Genomic DNA, 22,817 nt, shown 5'->3' with positions numbered 1-22,817 from the left:
ACTCACGCTCACGCGTATATATACATACGACCGAACGCGCCGCCCCCTCCAACCAAGTCGCACCGCACGGCTGCGCGGCGCAGCTGAACCGGCACCGGAGGAACCAGGTCTCTCGGCGCTCGGCGGCGATGTGCGGCGCTCCTGTCTTCCCCGCGATCCCGACGCCCTTCGTCTACAGGCCGCAGGCGGCGGCGCCGGCGGATGTCACTAACGTCGCCTTGCCACCGCCGCCTTCCACGCCGTCGCTGGACACGAGCGCGCCGCCGCACGAGCACGACACGCTGCCCGAGTCGTACGCGGCGCTCCTGTCGCGGCAGCAGCTGATGGCGCAAGCCACGCGGGAGCTCCTGGCAGCGGCGCAGCAGCAGATGGCACGACCGGACCGGCAGGCCTCGGCCAAGGTGGCGACGCGCGGGGCCCCTGTTCCTCCCCCGATCAAGATGCGCTTCGTCCCAAACACGATGCCGGCGGCCGACGTCTACAGGCCGCAGGCGGCGGTGGTGGATGTCACGGACGTCGGCTCGCCGCCGCCTTCCACGCCGCCGGGCTCCTGCTCGTCGCTGGAGACGGGCGCGCCGCCGCATGACACGCTGGCCGAGTCGTACGCGGCGGCGCTCCTATCGCAGCAGCAGCAGCAGCTGATGGCGGGAGCCACGCGGGGGCTCCTGGCGGCGGCGGCGCAGCAGATGGCGCGACCGGACCGGCAGCAGGTGGCAACGCGCGGCGCTCGCGTTGCTTCCCCGATCAAGATGCGGTTCGTCGTCCCAAACACGATGCCAGCGCCAGCGGCGGACGTCATGGACGCCGGCTCCTCGGCGCCCTCCACGCCCTCGCCCTCGCGCTGCTCGTCGTCTTTGGAGACGACACCCTCGCCGCGCGGGCCGCTCCCGCCTTCCTTGCCGGACCCTGCCGCGGCGTGCGCGTCCCATCACCCCCTGACGCCGGGCGCGGCGTGGGGGCTGGCGACGAAGCCGCCGATGGTGCCGGTGCCGTTCCCACCAGCGCGGCCGCCGGCGCCGCACGTGGAGGTGCGCCAGGTGTGGGCGCACAACTTCGAACAGGAAGCCAAGCTGATCGAGTCGCTCCTGCCCAAGTTCCGGTACCTGGCCGTGGACACGAAGTTCCCGGGGACGGTGTACCGGCCGGCGGGGCCGGCGCACACGCTGAAGCCGGAGGAGCGGTACAAGCTGCTGAGGTCCACCGTGGACGCGCTGGACCCGATCCAGCTCGGCCTCACGCTGTTCGACGACGCGGGGTGCCGCCTCCCTTCCCTCGTCGGCCTCGGCGACGGCGCCACCGCCGGCACGCGGTACGTGTGGGAGTTCAACTTCCGCGAGTTCGACGTGCGGCGGCACCGCCACACGCCGGAGTCCATCGCGGCGCTGCGAGCCCGAGGCGTGGACCTGGACCGGACGCGGCGGGACGGCGTGGACGCGGCGGCGGCGTTCGGCCCGCGGCTGCGCAAGTGGGCGCGCGCGGGCCTCGGCCGCGCCGGCGTCGTCACGGCCAGCGGCGGGTACGACCTCGCGTACCTGGTGAAGATGATGCTCGGGCCCGGGTTTCGGATGCCCGCGTCGGCGGCGGAGTTCGAGGTCGTCGCCGGGGCGCTGCTCCGCCGGAGGAGGGTGTTCGACGTCAGGGAGATGGCGAGGCTCTGCCCGAGCGACCACCTCCGCCGTGGGCTGGACAGCGTCGCCGCGAAGCTCAACGTGGCGCGGGCCGCCGGCGAGGCGCACCAGGCCGGCTATGACAGTCTGCTCACCTGCTACACGTTCGTGAAACTGAGAGAGATATGCTTCGACGACGATGGCAAGCTGACGAGCGTCGACGGGATCCTCGCCGAGATCACGGCGCTCTAGCTAGTTACTGCCTTGCACGTAAATACGGAGTGATGTACTTTACATGTAAGCAGCAGTATATTTCGGGTTAGAGTACATAGGATTTGATTAGGGATTAGGAATTAGGATGCATGCATAGTAAAAACAATTTTATTTTATTATTCGTTATTTTGTTCCATATAGTTTGAAGCCTAATAATGCAATGTGCAAGTCATGTGTTACAAAGATGTGTCATTTTTCTTAAAACAAAGTATTGGTCTTGTAAAAAACTGGTATAAATCTTCAGGGTTTCATCTTAAAAAGAACCGCTGATTAAGTAAGAGGCCGGCATCAAGATTTTCCTGGTCACCGTTGTAGGCATGCAGTAGCGTCTCTTTCCTCCTAGTTGCGTTCACCGTTCGCCGTGTAGTCCGCTAAGGCTTGTCTCTCAGATCCTGATCTTGGATCACCGCGGCAGCTCGCCGTTGGTTGGCTTTATACTTCTCCCTGATGAAATACACGTCAAGTCGAGAAAAAAAAAACAATGTGACAAATATGTCAATAAGGCAATGTGACAATTTGACAATGGGCTTAGATTGGTTTGTTTCAGAAATGTTGGAAACCTGAACAATGTGTCAATAAGGCACCAAATTAAAAAAAAATGACCTGCATAGGAGTATGTTTAGCAGGAACATAGCAAAGCACAGGTCACTAGGCGATCTTTTCATCTCGGACCCCACGCTAATCAGCACGTTGTCGCAGTGAGCTACACTCACGCTGTGCCATCACATGACCAACATATTGGCATGCAAAGGCATGCACGCATTCTACACCAACGATCGCCATAGCATACCGCATGCATGAAAGATTGTCTAAAACTGCAAAGCTTTATAGATCGCCATTGAAGTCGTCCTTATTGCACCATAATATATTTACACAACCACTAAATTTATTTATGCGCCAAATGGCTGCATCACCGGCCATTTTTTTTTTTCCTAGCTGCTGCCTACGGCTTTAGATGATCGAATCGATCGATCGATCGATCGTCACTTGCCCTCCTGTCTGCCGCCATGGCCATCGCCGCGTCCTCCGGCGATCCACGACACGAAGGCGTCCATGGTGCTCGCGTCCGACCGGTAATGCTTCTGCGTGAACTCGAGGAACTCGCGCCACGTGAAGTCCGGGAACGCGCGCGGGCGGCGGCGCTTCTCGTCCTCGAGGAGGAGCGCGTCCGGCGGGCGGACGACGCGGTCGAGCGGCGGGTTGAAGAAGAAGGCGAGCGACCTGCGGGCGCGGTCACCGCTGACCACGGCGCGGTGGAGGCAGCTGGCGTGGCGCCCGTCGGTGAGCGCGGCGAAGGTGTCGCCGATGTTGACCACGAACGCGTCCGCGCGGGGCCGCACCGCGCGCCACTCACCACCACCGCCGCCGCCGGCGCACACCTGCAGCCCGCCCACGTCGTCCTGGTGCAGCAGCGTCAGCGACGTCGGGTCCCGGTGCGGCCCCGTCCCCAGCGTCAGTTGCGGCTGCCGGCACGCCGGGTAGTGGTTCAGCCGCATGATGGAGTCGCCGCCGTCGAAGAACCCGCGCAGCGCGCCGCGGCGCAGGCCCAGCGCCGCCGCCAGCACCTCCGTCACGTCCATCGCTAGCCGCGCCATCTCGTCGGAGTACTCCTGGTACACCTCTCTGCATGTGTAATTTCGTTCGTTTCGTGCGCCATTGTCACAAATACGTGCACGTACACTATAGCTATGCAGGGTTTTTTTTTACGGTACCCCATGTGGCGGTAGTCCTCGCCGAGGACGTCGACGAAGTAGTCGACGACGGCGGCGGCGCTCTGGGTGTCGCCGCCGGTGCCGGCGGGGCAGTTGAAGGAGAGCGTCTCCTTCCAGGGCAGGCAGGAGCGGAAGCGGCCCGTGAAGCTGCTGGCGTAGCCGTGGGACTCCCCGGGGCGCCGCTGCGCGCGCTGCTTGTCGGCGAGCGGGCGCGCGTAGAAGGCGTCGAGGCAGCGGTAGGCGTCGGCGAGCAGCGCGGCGGGGACGCCGTGGTTCACCACCTGGAAGAAGCCGTGGCGCTCGCACGCCTCCGCCACGCCGCGCGGCAGCTCCCGATCCCCGTGGCGGAGGAACTCGCCGAGGTCCACCACGGGGATGGCGATCTCCTCCACGCCGCAGCCGCCCGCCGACGGCGCCCGATCCTCGGCCGGCCACACGAACTGCGCCGGGATCCGCTCCTCCCGGCTCAGCACCTCCGCGTCGAACACGACCACGCCCGCCGCCGCCATGCCGGGAAATCCGATCGCTTGCTGCGTGGAATCCGGAGGCTTGGCTTTATCCCCGCATTGCAAGAACCAACCAACCAACAGGCTGCTGCACGGCCGGCTCGTCGGCGACGGCCGGTGCGGCCATATATAGCGGCGACGTGACGTGTCGGAGCGAGGGGCGGTCACTTGCTTTGGAACGGGTTGAAAAAAAAATTGGTGCTGCTGTCAGCTAATTACGGGCGCCAGGTCACCGTAATCCGCTCCTCCAGCGTGTTCCGGATAATTTGTCTTTGAATTCCAGGGACATCCTTTTAGGCCAGTCTCAATGCATGTTTCATGAGAGTGTCATGCACATTAAATAGGTTGCCACGTAAGCAAAATTGCTGACTTGGTAGGGTCATTAAACGAAGGAGTTTCATTAGATGAGAGAGAAGTTTCATCCCCATGAAACTCTTGTGGCTCGGTTACCTAGTTTATAGTCTTGCTAACTGTGTCATGAAACTATGTATTGAGACTTGCCTAAATGAAATACGGGTGAATGACCCGATGTAAAAAAAATTCCAGAGACACATGAGTACCGGACACGTACGACGAGCCCTGCTGTCAGCCATATGCGTGCACTGCAGTTTGCAAGACAAGGGGTTTTTTTTTCAACGGTATATGTATGTTGTTTGAATTTGAATTTGAATTTGAAGAGCTGGTGGGTGAGTGGTAACGCTTGCCAGCTATGATTTGGATGTTGTGTGTCATTTGGCTGGAGTGAGCTTGGTCTACGTGTCTATACTCCCGCTTGCTTGCTTGACGATAAGCACGTATTTAATTACTGTGAATTCTGGATTCTGAACTTACTGTGTATGAAATATATGGAGCCATGGAGGGCTAGATTTAATTTCACGTGACCAACTTGGTTTTGTGCTACATGTACACATCAATTGTTCTACATGACACCGGGGTCGTGAGTTTAGTGATGTCAATATACTTTATAAAAAACAATTATACAAATAGTTTTTTAGTATCTAGCTAAATTTTCAAGAAAAGTTATGCAATTAAAAATAATAAAAATTTATTTAATTTTAAGTTTTGCTTAATTAGCTCGGAATATATAACAGGTTTTAGATTTCCTAATTTTTCAAGCTTAAAAACTTTTCTAAGATTTAATTAGATTTTAGGATTTTTAATTACATAAATATTTGAATATTTTAAACATTTTTTTCCCTAAATCCATTTTTCCATCTTGAACTATCAATGTAATCCGATGTAGTCTGTTCCTTGAGCTTATCTACCGAATCTGTTAGCCATTTAACAATTTGTCTCACAATAAATCAGTGAATAGTACTTTTAGTCATGACTTTTCAGCCAAGCGAACAGGCTAAATTGCTTATGCTAAACAAAGATATAGAAACAACATTTCAAAAGTCGGGAAGTTAAGCAAGCGGCTTTCCCATTAAAGGAGGAGAATAGAACTTTAAGCAAAGCTGGAGGAGATCAAAAGGAGTTTTTTCTTCACATTTCCTATTCTACAGATCTTTGAAAGTAAAGATAAACTAACAAGAGAAGTTGCTCGGTCCTAAGGATGAGAATAATTAGTGATAGTTGGATTTGGATTAGATAGATGATGTTCGTCACCAGAAGCCAAAATTTAGGCACCTGTGATTAAGGAAGTCTTTTTATTTTACCTTTGTATTGGAACTTCATAGAAAAAACTTTATAACGCTGTTGTTGTTCGAGAATTTCTCCACGCACCTAATCAAAAGCTCTAGAAACACGTGTAAATATAATAAAGGCAAAACAAAAAAATGATAAAACCTGAAGCTATTTTTGTCCAGAAATTAAACCAATAAAATGTACTGTAGCTTTTTCTGAGTTCCTCACATTTTTAAAAGCACAAATGCTCAATACTACTCCATCCTAAAAAAACATAAATTTCACTTCACGAAGAGTCAAAATTTTTTAAATTTAATTAAATTTATAAAATATATTACACGTTTCCTCCGTATCAGTCGCCTGAACATTCAGGCGATGCATCTTGAGTGTAGAGGGCACATGCTAGTAGTAGTTGTTATGTTGATCACATGAAAAAATATTAAATTTCAGACATCGGAAATATAGCAAATCCTAATATATTACCTACATTTAGATCTTTAATTAGATTTATTATAAAATAATATTTTATGATTAATCTTATAATACTTATTATGTGTTATAAAATATTAATGTTTTTATGACGATATTTGATTAGACTAATTTTTTTGACTCATGGGCAAACGAGATCTACGTTCTTTTTGGACAGAGGGAATAGTTCTTGTGGTCTTGACACATGTATAGAGCATTAAATATAAATGAAAATAAAAATTATTTGCACAGGTTGTATGTAAATCACGAGACAAATCTTTTAAGCCTAATTACTCGATAATTGGACACGTTTGTTAAATAAAAATAAAAGTGCTGTGATATCAAAATCTAAAAACTTTTTTTATTAACAAAGCCACTGTATCAAGGAGTCAGGATTACTCAAAGCTGCAGTTGACTTTGGCCTCCACGCGATCGTGCGGCGGAGAAGACGGCTGCATTCCCGCCGGCGCTTGGTTTGCTTGGCCGGCGGTGTACCTCGTAGCTACAAATCGCGGCGCCGATGCCAATGCCATGCCTGACAACGATGGAAGTGGAATTTGAAATTTCATCGAAAATCAAACGAGCGGCCACCTTATTTGTTCATCTCTGGCGTGCGGCTATAGATGATGTAGATTTCAAAAAAAAAAAATACAAAGCAATATGATGATGTAGATTTCAAAAAAAAAAAAACAAAGCAATTTGTTCATCTCTGGCGTGCGGCTATAGAGCACGGCCTGGTCACAGACGAGCTGCCAAACAGCTGACGACATCAATCAGATCTTGAAGGCCTTCTCGACGCTCTCCCTGCGCGCGCCGACGGTCTTGTACACCCTCATGAACTCCCGGAACGTCACGGCGCGGTACCGCGCGCCGCCGCCGAGGTCGCCGGCGAGGAGCTCCGCGGCGGGGGCGACGAGGCAGTCGTCGGTGGGCATGATGAACGTCGCCACCGACGTGCGCGCCACCGCCGCGTTGGCCGCCGCGCGGTGCTCCACGCTCTTCAGCAGCCCGTTCGTCGCGATCTGCAGGCAGGCAGCGTCGTCATCAAACAAGTCAATCGCATCTCGCCACAAAGGGAGACGAAGTGGACCTCGAGCTGGTGGCCGAAGTTGACGACGAAGGCGCCGGGGAGGGGCTGGACGCGGATCCAGTCGCCGCGGTAGGCGACCTGGAGGCCGGCGACGCTGCCCTGGAGGAGGAGCGTGATGAGGTTACGGTCGCAGTGCGGCGGCAAACCCAGCGTGCGCGCCGGGTCCGGGCACGGCGGGTAGTGGTTGACGTTGACGACGACGTCGCCGGCGCTGAGGTCCCCCTCGAAGTAGTCCGGGGGGAGGCCCACGCCCTCGCACAGCAGCCGCAGCAGCTCCATGCCCAGCGCCCGCGTCGGCGCGACGAACCTCTCCGTCGCCTCCCTGAGGCCGTCGGGCTTGTCGGGCCAGTTGGTCTTGGCGTCGGCGGCGACGGGGAAGGCGCAGGCGAGGCGGAGGCAGTCCCGCCAGTACCGCTCGCCGCCGGTGCCGTAGGTGGTGCTGGTGAAGAGGCGGTTGGGCTTGCCCGTGTCCTCGGAGTAGAAGGCCGCCTTGTCCTCCGCGGGGAGGCGGAAGAACTCCTCGCAGCAGGCCTCCATGTCCCGCACCGCCTGCTCCGGCACGCCGTGGTTCACCACCTGGAAGAAGCCTAGCTCCTTGCCGGCTTCAAGGACGGCTCGCCGGACCTCGTCGCGGGGGCCGGAGAGGTCGATGACGGGGAGCTCGACGGCGGCGGACGACGCCGGCGGGCGCTGCTCCGCCGGGAAGACGAAGCTGTCCGGGAGCGTCTCGTGGGACGCGCTGGACAGCAGGTTCTCCATCGACGCCGGAGCTGCTGACACACACGTGCGCCTGAGAGAGATGAATGGACGGATCGGGGACGGGGAGCAAGGCGAGCGAGATCGGGGGAGCAAGTCAAGAGAAGGCAGCACTGCAGCTGAGCAGCACGCGCCACGAGGTGCACGAGGAACAAGAAGGGCCCATTCGGCTTTATCGTGTTCTTCGCTAGGGTGTTCGGTTGGGTTACTATTTTTGTTTTATTTAGTGATTAGTGTTTAATTATAAATTAATTAGGTTTATATTTTATGTATGTGTTTAAATATTTAATAATGTGACAGAAGTTATCTTTATGAGCACTAAGGTTTGATTTTTTTTATACCTACCATATTGAATATTTAGACACATATATAGAGGATAATTTGCAACACGAATCTTTTTAAGTCTAATTAATCTATTATTAGACAGTAATTATTAAATAAAACAAAAATACTAATGTGCCTATTAAATTTTAACACCACCCTATATTTGGTTGGGCCGTGCTGGGCTTTCAGTAGTATTGATTGATGGATTTCTTCTCTATAGCATCATCTGCTTCCTTATCACGATAACTGCAAGATAACTTCGTGAAATGTGATACTGTCAACTTCTCTACCAATTTGATCTGTCAACTTCTCTATCAATTTGACTGAAGCAAGCCAAGACACTTGAGCTCTTTGAATAACACATCCGGCAGTGATATACGCAACACAATTGTAGTTCATGTGGCTTATATCAACTGCAAGAGTCAAAATTATCATTTTGGTCCACTTCAAGGCCTTGTTTAGTTTCAAAAAATTTTGCAAAATCGACACTGTAGCACTTTCGTTTGTATTTGACAAATATTATCCAATCATGGACTAACTAGGCTCAACAGATTCGTCTCGTCAATTCCGACCAAACTGTGCAATTAGTTTTTATTTTCGTCTACAGTTAATACTCCATGCATGCGTCTAAAGATTCGATGTGACTGGGAATCTGGAAAATTTTGCAAAATTTTTTGGGAACTAAACAAGGCCCAATTCAATCTCTAAATTTCAACAAATTATCACCAGTTTGGGTCAAAACGGAGGTACAGCCGAGGAGAGAACTCTCGGATACTTTGAATATCCTAACAGTATGGCCGCTACAAGTTTGACAACACAGCTACTTAGCAAAAAAAAAGAACTCAGAAGTTTCTGCAGGAACCACTTCATCATTTAGCTTTGCGTTGCTTTTTATTGGAGTTTTGTGCCTCCTGTTTCTTCTCCAGATTATTCCGGGACCTCTTCTGTAAATAATGGGGCAAAAAAAATTTGTCAGAACATAAAGTAATGGAGCAGCAAGTAGCTTCACATGCTATGAGGCAATACCCACACAAATACACATTCAGTTGTTGCATGTATTCAACATGCCAATATGACACCTATGATGGCATGCAGCTCGAGATCATTCACCTGGAGATGGTGATAAGATGATATTGCTCAAGCTTTAAGCTCAATTGGCCTTTTCAAATATTGCCTAAAAGCCTTTGATATGTGCTTCACAAGTATGAGTAATGCAGAAAGTGTCACCAACGCCCAAAGTTGACCTCCATGGTCGTATGCTGTTTCAAGGTCATTCAAGACTATGGACATGATATTCCACAACCTTTCAGCTCAACACAACCCTCCAAATGACGCCTAAAAGCCTTCGATATGTGCTCCAAAATAAAAAGGGCACATGCAGTGCCACAGTAATGCAGTTTGAATTGTTTCAATTTTATTCAACATCCAAATACGATCTCCATGGTGGTGTGCTGCATAGGATCATTCTAGATAATGAAAACATGATATCGCACAAACTTTGAGCTTAATAGGCCTTTCGAAATGACACCTAAAAGCCTTCGATATGTGCTTCACAAGAAGTGCATGAGCAATGGAGATTAAAGTGTCTCCAACACCCAAAGTTGACCTCCATTGGCATGCTGTTCGAGACCATTCAAGACAATGCAACATGATATTTCTCAACCTTTCAGCTCAACAAACCCCTCCAAATGACGCCTAAAAGCCTTCGATATGTACTCCAAAAAAAAGCACATGCAGTGCCACAGTAATACAGTTTGAATCATTTCAAGTGTATTCAACATCCAAATACGATCTCCATGGTGCTGTGCTGCTCGAGATCATTCTAGATAATGAAAACATGATATCGCACAAACTTTGAGCTTAACAGGCCTTCCAAATGACACCTAGAAGCCTTCGATATGTGCTTCGCAAAACAAAACAAAAAAGAAAAAGAAAAGGAAACGAAATGCAAATGCACATGCACATGCAAAAAAAATAGTGACTCAATTACCTTCTTTCTCCGATTTTGTCGCTGCCTACCTGAATCCTTCTTTGGTTTTTGTACTTGCTGAAAAAATTATCAAGCATAATAAGAAGAATTAAATGCCAAAATTTCATACTGGATAACAACTCAATTCAAGAAAATACATTGGCCAGGATAAATTAAAATTTTTAATAAATAGTGTAAACACCTGAGAAATAGCTATAGTCCGAGCATGACGCTCAGCATGTGTCTCTTGCTCTTCCTCCAGTTCACCATCACTGTTGAGCATCAGCTTAAGCCTGCCTTCTCCTAGTAGTTTCTTGGAACGAGCATGCCTCTGCGAAAAGCCAAAAACAAAACAAAATGAAGGCACAAGGGGGAAATACTTAGGAACAGGAGGCTCCTAGCATGATAAGATGTCGCTTTAAATCTTCACAGCAGAAAAAACTTATTAAATTTCTTCTGACCGTTCCCCTTCTTTTACACAATGGAAACATTAGCACTCTTCAAATGAATTTTACCTTTGATTTCAGATGTATCTTGACCATCTCCTCATTTAAGCATATGATCCTAGGACAGAGCTTGCACTTAAACACAGATTTGCATTTCAGAATGCAGTCAGGAAAATCTGCATCAACAGCATCATCTGTGTTATCCGCACTTTTGGCAGAGTCAGCAATAGCACCAGAAGATTTCTTAATGGGCAAACTTATTTCATGACGTTCTTCATTTCTTGCACTGCTGTGTTCATCATCGTCTGAAACGAAACCCATGAATGATTAAAAAAATGTTTTCACAGTATTTAAGAACTAACTAATGCATAAAAGAGATGATGTCAATAGAAAATGAGCACAACCAGAACAGCTCCCTTCCATTCTTTTCAAGACAAGTACTGTTCAGGTGAGCTTAGCTGATTTTCTCAAACAGGGATCAATTTTTTTCATGACCAGTAGTTTAGCATGAATGCATGACCAGATGCCAAGATGACACCAAAGGGTACAATTAAGTGATTAACAGCTATACGCTTATATTCTTTTAAATCACAATTACAGCAAATTAACCTGTGCATAAGACTGAACAAAGAACAATTCTCAGTTTCATACAGAGTTCAAAAGCATCGACGATGACAAGTCACAGAAATAGTAATTATCAGTTTTATAAAAACTACAAACACAATTCAAAAGTATCTTGCACAAACACCGGCTTTACAACAGGAAATTTAACTTCATCTAAACCATAAGTTACATAATCTGACAAAGATCCCCCAAATTAAGAGGAAGTTAAAGTCCAGAAGCAATAAAGCATGGCTTACTAGTTATCAGCAAGAACAAAAAATATCTAATTACCTATAGATGAGTCATCCACATCATTCCCAGAGTTTTCCTCACTTTGGTATCCTGAACCTGGTAGACATGAGCAACAAAAGAAGAAATCTTGGTCAATGTTTTCACAGGTCAAGAGTCTGGTTTAGCTATTTCTGCACCTGGGGATAACTTTCAACTGTTTGTAGTGAAACAATAAAATAAATATATCTAGCTGGAATTGAATACCCTAACAAACAGTTGGGTTCCTAAGAAACAGATTCTGCATAACAATGGAAGACAGTTTCACTTAATAAATTATGGCATACTGCTACTTTGTTCAATTTCTCCATTGATTCTACAGTTTTCTTTACTGGAAATTGTAGTTAGACCTAATATTCTATGGAAGTTTTATACTCGTTGTAAAAAAACAATACAATACTCTTAGTTAACATAGTGGAAGTCTGGAATATTGTCATTGTTAGACTAAAACAGCTAACGGTTCATTAACAACCAAAGAGACAATGGAGAGAATGACCAATGCATTTGACTACTTGAAAATCTGATGCATCTGCTCCCTGGCATGACACATTGAAGTTGATAGGTTAAACACATTAACTCATCCAACCACATCAGGTTGTCCACTTGCAGAAACACAAGACAAAATTGCGAATGAAACAGAGAAACAGAGAAAAACACATGCAAGAGACCTCAACCCACACCATGATATGTGGTAAACTACTCACTTTCTTCTTCAATTTTTTGTTCTAGATCTTCTTCCTCTTCTTCTCCTGATTCTTCCCTGACTGCTTCCTCTTCTTGATCCTCCTCTACTTCCTCACTGCTGACTGCCTCTTCCGTCGGATCGTTGTCCGAGTCAGAACCCGATGAGGAGGAAGACGAGGAGCCGCTGTTGTCGCCATGGTCCTGCCTGAAGTAGCGCCTCTTGATCATCTTTGCCTTCTCTGGGTGAAAGACTGAAGAACAATTCAGTAACATAACTAAGAAATCACATGCCCCAAACTAAAGAGGCATGAGAGAAGAACATTTACAACAAGAACAACAAAACAAGACATAACCAAGCAGAGTTTTATGTCTTGTGATACTGAATTTCCACTAACAGCTAACATTGATCTGAGTCATGCATTTGACCAGACGGAGATTAAGATAATATTATATACTAGTCTACTATGGTTCTAACAGTAGCGCCATGTTTATGCATCAAATATGAATCCATCGAATCCTGAATCAACGAATGAATGAATCCAGATTGGAAAAACAAGATCCGCATCTAAATCATTGCAAGACTACTATGGAGTATGAGTGGCGGACCCAGGGTTTGAACCAGGGTAGTCCTAGCCATTTCTACAATATGCAATTTGGTACATCCAATACACAATTATACTGTATACAAGTAAAAAAATTAACAAGAAATTAACCAATAGTACTTGCATATATATTTAAAAGTGCTCACAACATCTTAAATTCAACATTGTAAGTTAGTGACAAGTTCTGATTTTGTCCTCCTGGTCCTGGAAGCTAGAACTGATTACAGGAAGGCTACTAGTCCAATCATACCAATCGTATATGGATGGCACGCTAGTTGGGTTGGGTCTGCCCATCAGAAACAAGTTCCTGAGGTTTGAACTCTATTGACATATATCACAACTGCTATTATGAGATCATTTTTTAGTTTTAACCTGAAAGCCCATTCCTATCTGATTGATTCTGTAGACAAGACCCTTGATTTCACAGGTTACAATCACTACATGACGATGAGAATGGTCGAGCCATCTGCATCCACTGCGTGCCAATACGAACAGGATAAACACGGCACCTAAACTTTTCATGTGAAACATAGAATAAAATTGAGGCAGGTAAACTACCTGACAACACTACAAGTTTACAACAGCAGCAAAAGAATATAATCTAACAACAGTCTGGGTGAACTGAACTGAGCCAGAGACTTGAAAATTTGGACATGGAATTGAGTGATTGAGTCCAATATGAATCACAGCGCATGACATTGTAAGGATTTGATCTCTATTGCACAGAGATTCATAAAATTGACAAGACAGCCTCGGGTTTTGAATGAAACTAGAAGGAAATTCAAGGGAGTGGTGAAATTCGACCTCGCTACTGCAGTACTGCAGGATACGAGGGCAGGATCAGTACGCACACACGATAATATTTGCATAAGTTCGAAGTTAGCCCGCATCAAATAGCCGAATAGGCGAAGAATAGCTTTAGGTCAAGGGTTTGAGTCTCGGTTTCGCACGGAGGGAGGAAGGGCAGAGAAGGGGTGGGAATACCTGGTGCGTGATCGCGAAGAGACCGATAAAAGCCTCGGCACCCGGCGTAGAGCGGCGGCGGCGGCGACAGAGAGAGCGCGCCGCGCACGGGGTGGCGGCGGAGGCGGTAGCTCTCTGAGGTCTGAGCAAGCGAGAGAGAGGCTGGGTGGTCCGGGATGGTTCGGCCCAGCCGAACAGGGGAGGGTACCCACACGGGCCTTTTCATGGGCCGTTCACTTTCAAGCGTTTCTTTTGCACAATTCTTTCTCAGTCTTTTTTATTTTTATTTTTGTTTTTGTTTATTTATTCTTCCTAATTTCATATTCAGTTTATTCCATTTTATTTGTACTGATAGTGGGAAACTGCAAAAGAACAGTGGAACGTTGGTTCAAATAAGTGAAATAGTAAGTGATAGCTATTAATACATTGCGAATAAGCAAGGGATTTTTATTTCTAAGCAAGCTAGAACCTTTTCAACATGATCCTAGAACAATTTCAGGAACATGTAACACTTTTCTCTCAAAAGTAGAAACAAAATTTATCTTTAACATCTGACAATTTCCAAATGAACTTGGAATAAAACTACCGTTCTCTAATTAGTTTACTATATACTTCTTTTTTATTATAAGCATGTGACTAATTCGAAGTGAACCTGGAGTATTGCTTTGGTGCAAGAGCAAAAAAAAAAAAAATCAAATCAGAGGTGTAGTTTTAAAACCATCGTTCTCTCACCGTTTACTATATTATGTACCTTTACCATGCATGTTTGTAGTCCCTTTTTTTTTTTTGCTTTTGGTGTACCTTGCATCTAAAGTTCGCTCTACGCCTCTATACCTGTATATAGAGTAGCTAAAGTTTGTCACATCCATGATCTTTTTTCTACTAGGTCTCCGCCACTATCCACGGCTGCCCATGGTGGTTGTACATATCCATAATGGTATATTTATCTTTTCTTTAACGGAATGTACAACTTGATGTTTGGTCACATGGAGAACTTACGACTCGTATGCAACAATAGCATTACAATATGTCATATTGGATTTTGAATTGTGGTAAGTCATAGGTCATGGCTAGAAAAGAGAAACACATAAGGGCGCTACGGGAAGTAATATGGCATACTATCTAATTTTTTCTCTGTTTCAAATTATAAATCGCTTTAACTTTTCTTTTTGCTATGCATCACCTAACAGAGGGATTAAATCTTAAATATTTTTATTCTAATAATTTTATATGTATTTTTTAAAATTACACAGTACAACGCAAACACTCACAACACACGCACACTCATCCCTAGAGTACCCTCGAAAAACTAAGCCGGCACGAAGTCACCAACTCACCATAGACACCTTGCTGTCGAGTGGAACGTTATCTATCACTAAAATCATAGCACTCGCAACATCGTGAATTACTAAAAGTATAATGTTGTTAAATCTGAAATAAATCCAAGAAAAATGCGAGTAACCGCGCCAAATCGAGCAGTTGAACTTGAGAAGATAGGTTCCGCCACAAGGAATCTAACTAATTAATTTATGATCAATTTCGCATAACTGATGTATTACTATAAATACATATAGAGACATAGATACTTGATAAGTGAAAATAAATTCCACTTAGATTCGCTTTCACATTCAAAATACTCAAGACTTTTCTTGTATCATAACAATGCAGATCATCATGAAAAAGGTTATTGGAACAATGCAGTCATGCAGATCATCATGTTTATCATCTTACACTAACACAGTACACCAACAATTGATCGAAACGTGCATTTAAAAAAAATAAATGATCGAAACGTGCAGCGTGCAGCCCAATCAAGACCTTGTTCCGTTCTAAAAGATTTTGCAAAATAAATACTGTAGCACTTCTGTTTATATTTAAAAATATTATTTAATTATATACTAACTAGACTTAAAATATGTATCTCGTAAATTACAAATAAATTATACAATTAGTTATTTATTTTATTTATATTTAATACTTTATTTATATGCTATAAGATTTAATGTAATAAAAAATCTAAAAACAATTATAATTTTTTTAGAGTAAAGTGCATCAGCGGTCCCTAAACTTGTTAGGATGTGTCATCCCGGTCCTTAAACTCGCAAAATGACCGTTTAGGTACCTAAACTTGTTCGGTTGTGTCATCCTGGTCCCTAAACTTAAAAATCTCCCATATAGGTCCTCAAACTTGTTCAGTTGTGTCATTCCGGTCCCTAAACTTGTTTTTAAGTCTTATCTGGGTCAAAACAGGACGAATCTAAAAACTCTATATTGAAAAAGAATTCATAACATTTTCATATGAACTCAAATAAAGATAAACTTTATATCAAAATTGTAGGTAGCAACACGATCTACAACTTTGCAGTTGAAAAGTTTTTAAATTAAAATCGTTTAGGTTCCCAAATTTTTTTTATAAGTTTATAGAATTTAAAATTTAAAATTAAATTTTATAACACTAAACGACTTCAAATAAAAAACTTTTCAACTACAAAGTTGTAGATTGTGCTGAGGACTATAACTTTGGTATAAAATTTGTCTTCATTTGAGTTCATATGAAAAAGTTATGAATTATTTTTTGATATAAAGTTGTTAGATCGCTTTGTTTTAACCTAGATGAGATTCAAAACCAAGCTTAGGGACCGAGATGACACAACTGAACAACTTTGAGGATCTAAACGGATGATTTCTAAGTTTAGGGACCGGGATGACACAATTAAACAAATTTAGGGACGAGATAACACTCTTTTTTTTACGAACTAAACAAGGCCCAAAAGGAAGTGCCGAACATGCATACCTCACTCGCACTCAGCAGTCCAAGTCGCTGTAAAGTCACACGTACGATTCCATGTGGACCCAGAGGAGCCACGTCGTCCCCCACCTGCCAGAGCCAAAAGCGAGAACCCCATCAAAGGCCACCATCAAGGGCAAGTGGCCCCCACCGCGCCAGGCTTTTTCCCCCACGGTCCACCGTGGACACCACCCACGCGCGAACCAACGCCCTTCACGCCTGACACGCGGGCCCCGCCTCCACCACCATACCGGGCCCCACCCGCAGCCACACGGGTGCCACTGTGCCAGTGCCGGCCGTCTCCGCGCGTCTAGAAGGGTCCACACACTAACCACCCAGTTTAATACGCGGGACATGTTTTTAATTAATTAATTAAAAATATAATTAAATAAAATACTAATCTAATCTGATCTGACGCGTAATCGCAGCGGCGACGCCTGCGAAACGCGCTGGCCTTTATAAGCGCACGCCAAGCCCGAAATAAGCCCCCCTTCACCTTCTCTTCGCCTACCTCTCTCCCTCCCTCCCCTCTCGACTCTCGACGCCAAAACAGGAAAAAAAGAAAAGGAAAAAAACAAAAAAAAAGGAAAAGAAATTCTCCTCTGGGGGAAAAAGTCGCGTGCCGTCTCGCCCACAGGTTGGTCCCGCCGCTCGCCGCCTCTCCCTCCAGCCTTCCTCCTCCTCCACGGACCCAGATCTGATCCCTCCGCACCGGCCGGCCGGCCGGCCGATCGATCCGGGGCGCGCGCGCGCGTCTCCGCCTTCGGTCTCAGGCCCGTCGCTGGCCGGGTTCGCGGCGTGTCCTGATGTATGTGTTTTTTTATTCCTTGTTTTTAGTAGAGTTGGAAATTTCGAGGCGGCTGGCTGATTTGTACTAGGTTGGGGTGGTGTTGCGATTGGCGGAGTGGATCGGCGAGTAGCGATTCGCTTGGATCTGCGCGGCGGATTGGGTTGGGTTGACCGCTGTGGTGGGTTGGTGCCGTCGTCGTGCAGTTTTTGGAATTGGAGGAGATGATTTCTGTGGGGCTCGAATTTGGATTTGTTTCCTCTGTATTAATTCTTCCCGAATCTTTGTGCCGTGGTTTTTGTTTCTAGGCTAGTGAATCGGTGAAGCAAGATCGGGCGAGTGATGCTAGGGGTGGCTTGGTGGTGAACAAATTGGTGGGTTGGTCGCCGGCGGTTGGGGAAAGTTCATCATCCATGCCCGCGATGGGTGCATGGCAGGGCTCTATTATCATCCCTCGCACCACATGTGAGCATGGTGCTGAATCATGGAGCACGTCAGGAGGCATACGCTGATCAGGAAGCTCTTTCGGATTATCACATGCCTTGGCTTGGATTAAGCGCGAGTTTCCTTAGACGTGCCGGTCACATCCGTGACCGTGGGTCGATTGCGGCAAGAGGTTTCGTTGTGACCATGGCAACTGGCAAGGGCAATTGTTTGTGCGTATGGCTGGAATTGCTGCGATTAAGTTTGACTGCGTGAATTGTGTGTGCAGCTGGGTGAGGGGATTCCAGAGGGTCAGGCCTAGGTTGCTTCATCACCTGCATAGGTTGCTTCACCTGATTGCTGCCAGTTGTGTGCCTTGTGTTGGTGGTGCATAAGCAATCTTTACTTGCAGAGCAACCAAGAGGGCTGTGGCTTCACGCTGTGGTTGTGTGAGGCGGTTGATTAACCATGGGTGCAGAGCTAAAGTTGTTTATATAGGATATCCAATAAGGATGGGATGGTGCTCAAGCACAATTAGATCAGCTAACACAGAAGACGCGGTTGATTAACCATGGGTGCAGAGCTTCAGTTGTTTATATAGGATATCCAATAAGGATGAGATAGTGCTCAAGCACAATTAGATCAGCTAACACAGAAGACCTGTGGTGCGTGTTGCTGCCTAACAGTACCATTGCTGCTCTGCAGGTTCGATGTGCTTGTCTTTTGCTTTGTTCTGCTTAAGCTGACAGATACGATAGTGTTTCTTACTGTTTTCGGTATTACAATTTAATATGCAACCTGGTGGTATGTGCTAGTAATAACTAGTCTTATCAGGAAGAACCATGGTAGCAATTGTTGATGTTTCAATCAATCAACTTACAATGGACTGCAGATGGAATCATAATATCATATTACATTAGCTTTTGATGTTTGAAACAATCTGGGTGCTGAACTGCTAATTGCTAACATGTCCTTTCCCTGCAGCTACTGCTTATGTGAATAATCTGGGCTGAGTAACTAGAACTATTTGAAAGACCTTGCAGAATGACGCATTGGGATAAAATTGACAGGAACATTGATAGCCTGGGATTGTTCATTTGTGCCCTTTTGCAATTCAGAATTGTTTTTTGCTGATTGTATGAAACAGTTGCATTCCATAAAGGAAACAAGGATTGAAATTTGCTGCCCTCCTTTTCATGATTCAACCCAGCACTGCTAATGTCCTAAGTTTCTGTGTTCTGTGCTACATTTGTAGTTCCAACTGTTGGACATTGGGTTGTATTTCTTTCCGAACCTGAATCATGTATTTCTGTCTTTTTTGTCACTCTTACTTACTGGGCTTTTGTGTTCTTATTTTCCTTCTAATTAACTGTGAACTTTTTTGTCCCTGCAGCCTGTTGATAGCAGCAATGGCACAAGAGAGCTGGAAACAAGAGTCTGAGGAAACTGGAGTCCATGCCCCTGAGGCCCCGATTCTGTGCATAAACAATTGTGGTTTCTTCGGCAGCAGCATGACAAACAATATGTGCTCGAAGTGCTATAGGGACTTCATCAAGTTGATGGAAACCCCTGTGGTGGAGAAGAAGGTTATAGCAGGGGCATCATCCTCTGCAGTGCTGCCACTAGAGGCAGCAAAGCGAGACGCATTGCCCACCGCTGCTGCTGCTGCTGCTGCTGAAGCAGCCGCAGCTGTAGACGACAAGCAAGCAGCACAGGAGGAGCCCCCAAAGCCGCCGAGCAACCGGTGCCTGACGTGCCGCAAGAAGGTGGGGCTGACTGGGTTCCAGTGCCGCTGCGGTGGAACCTTCTGCTCCATGCACCGCTACACGGACTCCCACCAGTGCACCTTCGACTACAAGACAGCGGCCAGGGAGCAGATCGCCAAGCAGAACCCTGTCGTGATGGCCGAGAAGATCAACAAGATCTGACTGATGAGCGGTCATTCATCGTCGAAGGATGGATCTCTGGATTCGTTCGTGTCCCGTGCCTGGGTTCAGTCAAGTGTTCGCTCGGATCGATAGGTTCCTTCAGGTCGTCAGTCAGGTGGGGAGGTCTGGGTTAGTAGTGTGTTAGTTGGGGGGTGGGGTGGGGTCTCTCAATTGTGTCTATCCTTCTCCTTTTTATCATGGTTTCATTCTCTCGATTGTGTAATAATGTAAATATATGCCCTATTCAAACTGTAATTTAATCCTATTGCTTCCTAATTACTATTACCGATTGCTGGTTTATTTTTTTCGTTGAATATCTTTCAAGTTTCGTCCAGTCTTGGTTCTGTGCATATATCAAGTAAAATCTCAAGAACTATTCGATCTGAAGGAAAGCTGGGTTTGGATCCTCAGCTGAAATGGCAGCTTGTGCTATCGCTTTATTAGCCGTATAGTTTGTGGTGAAAGTATGCCGTGGTTTTCCGTCGTCGTCGGCTCGTCGCTTCCGCTGGAAGTTCTTTTGAGACGTGCATTCTGACCTGAAGGCCAGCAAGTGGTGTATTGACATGTCGTCATCGGTATTGTACATTATCATCACTCGGTGCTGGAAGCCTGGAAGTCACAGCAAGCCTGAAGCTTATCTTGGCAAGAAGTGTATTGTATGCGATGAGATAGAGGTAGTACGTAAAGATAAGCCTATAGATAGATGTCAAGTCCGTTTCTTGTGACGTTCTTTTGTGGGAGTTGTGAATCATGGATGTCCACATGCAATGCAATTGCCTTGGCAATTCTTTGCTGTACCCGTGATCAGTGCGTCTGTTGGAAAGCAACGCCTGTTGAGAGATGGTTTGAGTACATGGGATTCATCAGAGTATGGTCATCCATCAGATCAGACGACTCATGGGGTATAGTTGTTGTTGCTTGGAGAGCAAAACACTGCCGGAATGGGAGGAGGGGTTGACTGGCAATGCTCCCTGGTGTTAGGGCCTGTTTAGATTGGGAACGAAATTTTTTGGGGTGTCACATCGAATGTGTCGGAAGGATGTCGGGAGGGGTTTTTAGAAACTAATAAAAAAACAAATTACATAGCTCGTCAGGAAACTGCAAGACAAATTTATTAAGCATAATTAATCTGTCATTAGCATATGTGGGTTACTGTAGCACTTAAGGCTAATCATGGAGTAACTAGGCTTAAAAGATTCGTCTCACAATTCTTAACTAAACTGTGTAATTAGTTTATTTTTTTATCTACATTTAATGTTCTATACATGTGTCCAAAGATTCGATGGGATGGATGAAAAAATTTTGGGTGGGAAACTAAACAGGCCCTTAGCCTTTCGTGGTGTCAGCCGCTTATAGCTTCGCTCTGTGCTGGGTCTCTATCACGGGTAGAAACTACTAGTAGAAAGGGAAATCACGAGAGGGCGAGGCAAATGATGGTAACACCATCTTGACTCGTGGAATTAGAGGTGTATTAAGGCTCTGTTTACATCGCCTAGAACAAAATTTATGATATCAACTAGTAAGTCTCATTAGGTTCTTCATTACTTATATTTTCATAGTATATATCTCTTTGATGACATAAAAGTTTATAGTTCTTTCTATAATATTGGTCAAACTTGATATACTTTAACTCTCCGAGATTCTTGAAATGACTTACAATTTAAGGTGGAGGAAGTACGAACCAGAACCGGCGGCGGGGCGGCTGGTTACATGAAATTAGCAAAAAGGCAAATTCGTCTAGATTTTAGGAGAAATAAAGAGAAAAAGGAAAAATGGTAATGAAAATAACAAGCAATTGTTTGGGCTGCTATTTTTATACGAACAATATTCTGGATGTTAGTTTTGTAAAGCGTATTGTTTGAGCTGCTAAAAATACAATTTTCTGGTTGTTTGGATACGTGACAAAAAGTAAACTAGATGCATTGCGTGAACCTTCGTTCTAGTCCATGCTTGTCCACTAATGAATTAATGGCTAGTTTTTTATTTTTAGGTGAACTAAACAAGACGTAAATAAGTCCCAACACGATCCCGTCTGGGCCAACATCACGCCTGGATCCAATTGTCTCCGAAACATTTCGGGTTGGGTTTCATGTTCAGCAACAGACCCATCAATGCATTTGTATTAGGTGAAACCTAGTACAAATGCATTATTAGATCCATGTCCTTTGCGCACCTATGCACATTCAGATTAATGTTTCCTTGACACAGGCCTTCTGTTTCCTTTTTCCAAAGTAGATCCCATGTCCTTCCAAATTTGAAGGCTACTTGTTCGCCTAAATGTTCAAAAACTCAACCAGATCTATTTCAAAGCATTATGAGTCTCAATTCATTCCATAAATTGGAAGGCCTTGCTCGCCTGAATGTTCAGAAATTCAACTTTAAATTCAGTGCATCTTTCTTAACTTATTCCATCACTTCAAGTTAAATGTGGAATCTTTAATCCTACTAGCTGATATTATAATACAAGTCCAGTACATCTTGTCGGTTGGTGATCATCAGGATCTGGAGCTCCTGCTCATCATCAAGACTTAAAAGTAGCAAATATTATAGCCATCCAACAACACATGGTACGTCATAAACTTTTAAACATTTTCTTAAAACAAATAGTCAAACTCATGACGGTTTGACCCTCTCGGTAATTTGCATTCTTTCGTAGACTGCAAGTACAAATCTAAGGGATAACAGATTGGTTTTCTTCATCCTATTAGCAGAATTCTTTTGGATTTTGCAAATTGACTCTGTTCTCTCCCTGATGCATGATTTCATACAGCTATAGATAGGTCTCATCAGATCTTGTTTACTTCCAAATTTCTTTTGTAAAATATAAATAGTAGTATTTTCGTTTGTATTTTATAATTATTGTCTAATTATAGATTAACTAGGCTCAAAAGATTTATCTCGTAAATTATAGATAAACTGTGTAATTAGTTATTTATATATGTCGTAAAATTTAATGTGATGGTAAATGTGAAAA

General features: G+C 45.7%; 4 protein-coding genes across 7 annotated transcripts; 1 reads left to right on the top strand and 3 right to left on the bottom strand.

The window, feature by feature from the left end:
- LOC8060704 (gibberellin 20 oxidase 1-B) lies at window positions 2,512-5,082 on the bottom strand. Its single transcript, XM_002459346.2, has 2 exons — window positions 3,593-5,082; window positions 2,512-3,503 (listed from the first exon to the last, which is right to left on the bottom strand). Exons 1-2 carry the CDS (start codon window positions 4,099-4,101, stop codon window positions 2,864-2,866), a joined length of 1,149 nt encoding a protein of 382 aa, XP_002459391.1. The 5' UTR covers window positions 4,102-5,082; the 3' UTR covers window positions 2,512-2,863.
- On the bottom strand, window positions 6,740-8,328 carry LOC8060703 (2'-deoxymugineic-acid 2'-dioxygenase). The gene is made up of 2 exons (XM_002459345.2): window positions 7,283-8,328; window positions 6,740-7,214 (listed from the first exon to the last, which is right to left on the bottom strand). Exons 1-2 carry the CDS (start codon window positions 8,039-8,041, stop codon window positions 6,966-6,968), a joined length of 1,008 nt encoding a protein of 335 aa, XP_002459390.1. The 5' UTR covers window positions 8,042-8,328; the 3' UTR covers window positions 6,740-6,965.
- Window positions 9,023-14,105, bottom strand: LOC8060702 (ribosome quality control complex subunit 2). 2 transcript variants are annotated; one of them, XM_002459344.2, is made up of 7 exons: window positions 13,939-14,105; window positions 12,373-12,603; window positions 11,672-11,728; window positions 10,847-11,082; window positions 10,534-10,662; window positions 10,353-10,409; window positions 9,023-9,306 (listed from the first exon to the last, which is right to left on the bottom strand). In XM_002459344.2, the coding sequence occupies exons 2-7, from the start codon at window positions 12,578-12,580 to the stop codon at window positions 9,232-9,234; spliced, it is 762 nt and encodes a 253-aa protein (XP_002459389.1). In that variant the 5' UTR covers window positions 12,581-12,603; window positions 13,939-14,105; the 3' UTR covers window positions 9,023-9,231. The 2 variants fall into 2 exon arrangements, with proteins under 2 accessions (XP_002459389.1, XP_021309992.1); XM_021454317.1 differs by having other exon boundaries at window positions 12,373-12,591.
- LOC110432927 (zinc finger A20 and AN1 domain-containing stress-associated protein 9-like) lies at window positions 17,181-20,147 on the top strand. 3 transcript variants are annotated; one of them, XM_021454171.1, is made up of 3 exons: window positions 17,181-17,342; window positions 17,801-18,620; window positions 19,309-20,147. In XM_021454171.1, exon 3 carries the CDS (start codon window positions 19,325-19,327, stop codon window positions 19,841-19,843), a length of 519 nt encoding a protein of 172 aa, XP_021309846.1. In that variant the 5' UTR covers window positions 17,181-17,342; window positions 17,801-18,620; window positions 19,309-19,324; the 3' UTR covers window positions 19,844-20,147. The 3 variants fall into 3 exon arrangements, with proteins under 3 accessions (XP_021309846.1, XP_021309845.1, XP_021309847.1); XM_021454170.1 differs by lacking the exon at window positions 17,801-18,620 and having other exon boundaries at window positions 17,182-17,342; XM_021454172.1 differs by lacking the exon at window positions 17,801-18,620 and having other exon boundaries at window positions 17,334-17,513.

This window comes from Sorghum bicolor, chromosome 2 (genome assembly GCF_000003195.3).
Source record: "Sorghum bicolor cultivar BTx623 chromosome 2, Sorghum_bicolor_NCBIv3, whole genome shotgun sequence".
Classification (NCBI taxonomy): domain Eukaryota; kingdom Viridiplantae; phylum Streptophyta; class Magnoliopsida; order Poales; family Poaceae; genus Sorghum; species Sorghum bicolor.
Note: the sequence above shows the minus strand (reverse complement) of the source record. Positions and strands in the feature narration are given on the sequence as shown.

Excerpts from the sequence above, each read along its gene's own strand:
- LOC8060703 (XM_002459345.2), bottom strand. The coding sequence starts at position 8,041 with ATGGAGAACCTGCTGTCCAGCGCGTCCCACGAGACGCTCCCGGACAGC. Across the intron at positions 7,215-7,282 it reads ACTTCGGCCACCAGCTCGAG|ATCGCGACGAACGGGCTGCT; the intron begins GTCCACTTCGTC and ends GCCTGCCTGCAG.
- LOC110432927 (XM_021454171.1), top strand. The coding sequence starts at position 19,325 with ATGGCACAAGAGAGCTGGAAACAAGAGTCTGAGGAAACTGGAGTCCAT.
- LOC8060702 (XM_002459344.2), bottom strand. The coding sequence starts at position 12,580 with ATGATCAAGAGGCGCTACTTCAGGCAGGACCATGGCGACAACAGCGGC. Across the intron at positions 10,663-10,846 it reads AGATACATCTGAAATCAAAG|AGGCATGCTCGTTCCAAGAA; the intron begins GTAAAATTCATT and ends GGCTTTTCGCAG. Across the intron at positions 10,410-10,533 it reads GGACTATAGCTATTTCTCAG|CAAGTACAAAAACCAAAGAA; the intron begins GTGTTTACACTA and ends TAATTTTTTCAG.
- LOC8060704 (XM_002459346.2), bottom strand. The coding sequence starts at position 4,101 with ATGGCGGCGGCGGGCGTGGTCGTGTTCGACGCGGAGGTGCTGAGCCGG. Across the intron at positions 3,504-3,592 it reads GAGGACTACCGCCACATGGG|AGAGGTGTACCAGGAGTACT; the intron begins GTACCGTAAAAA and ends TTACACATGCAG.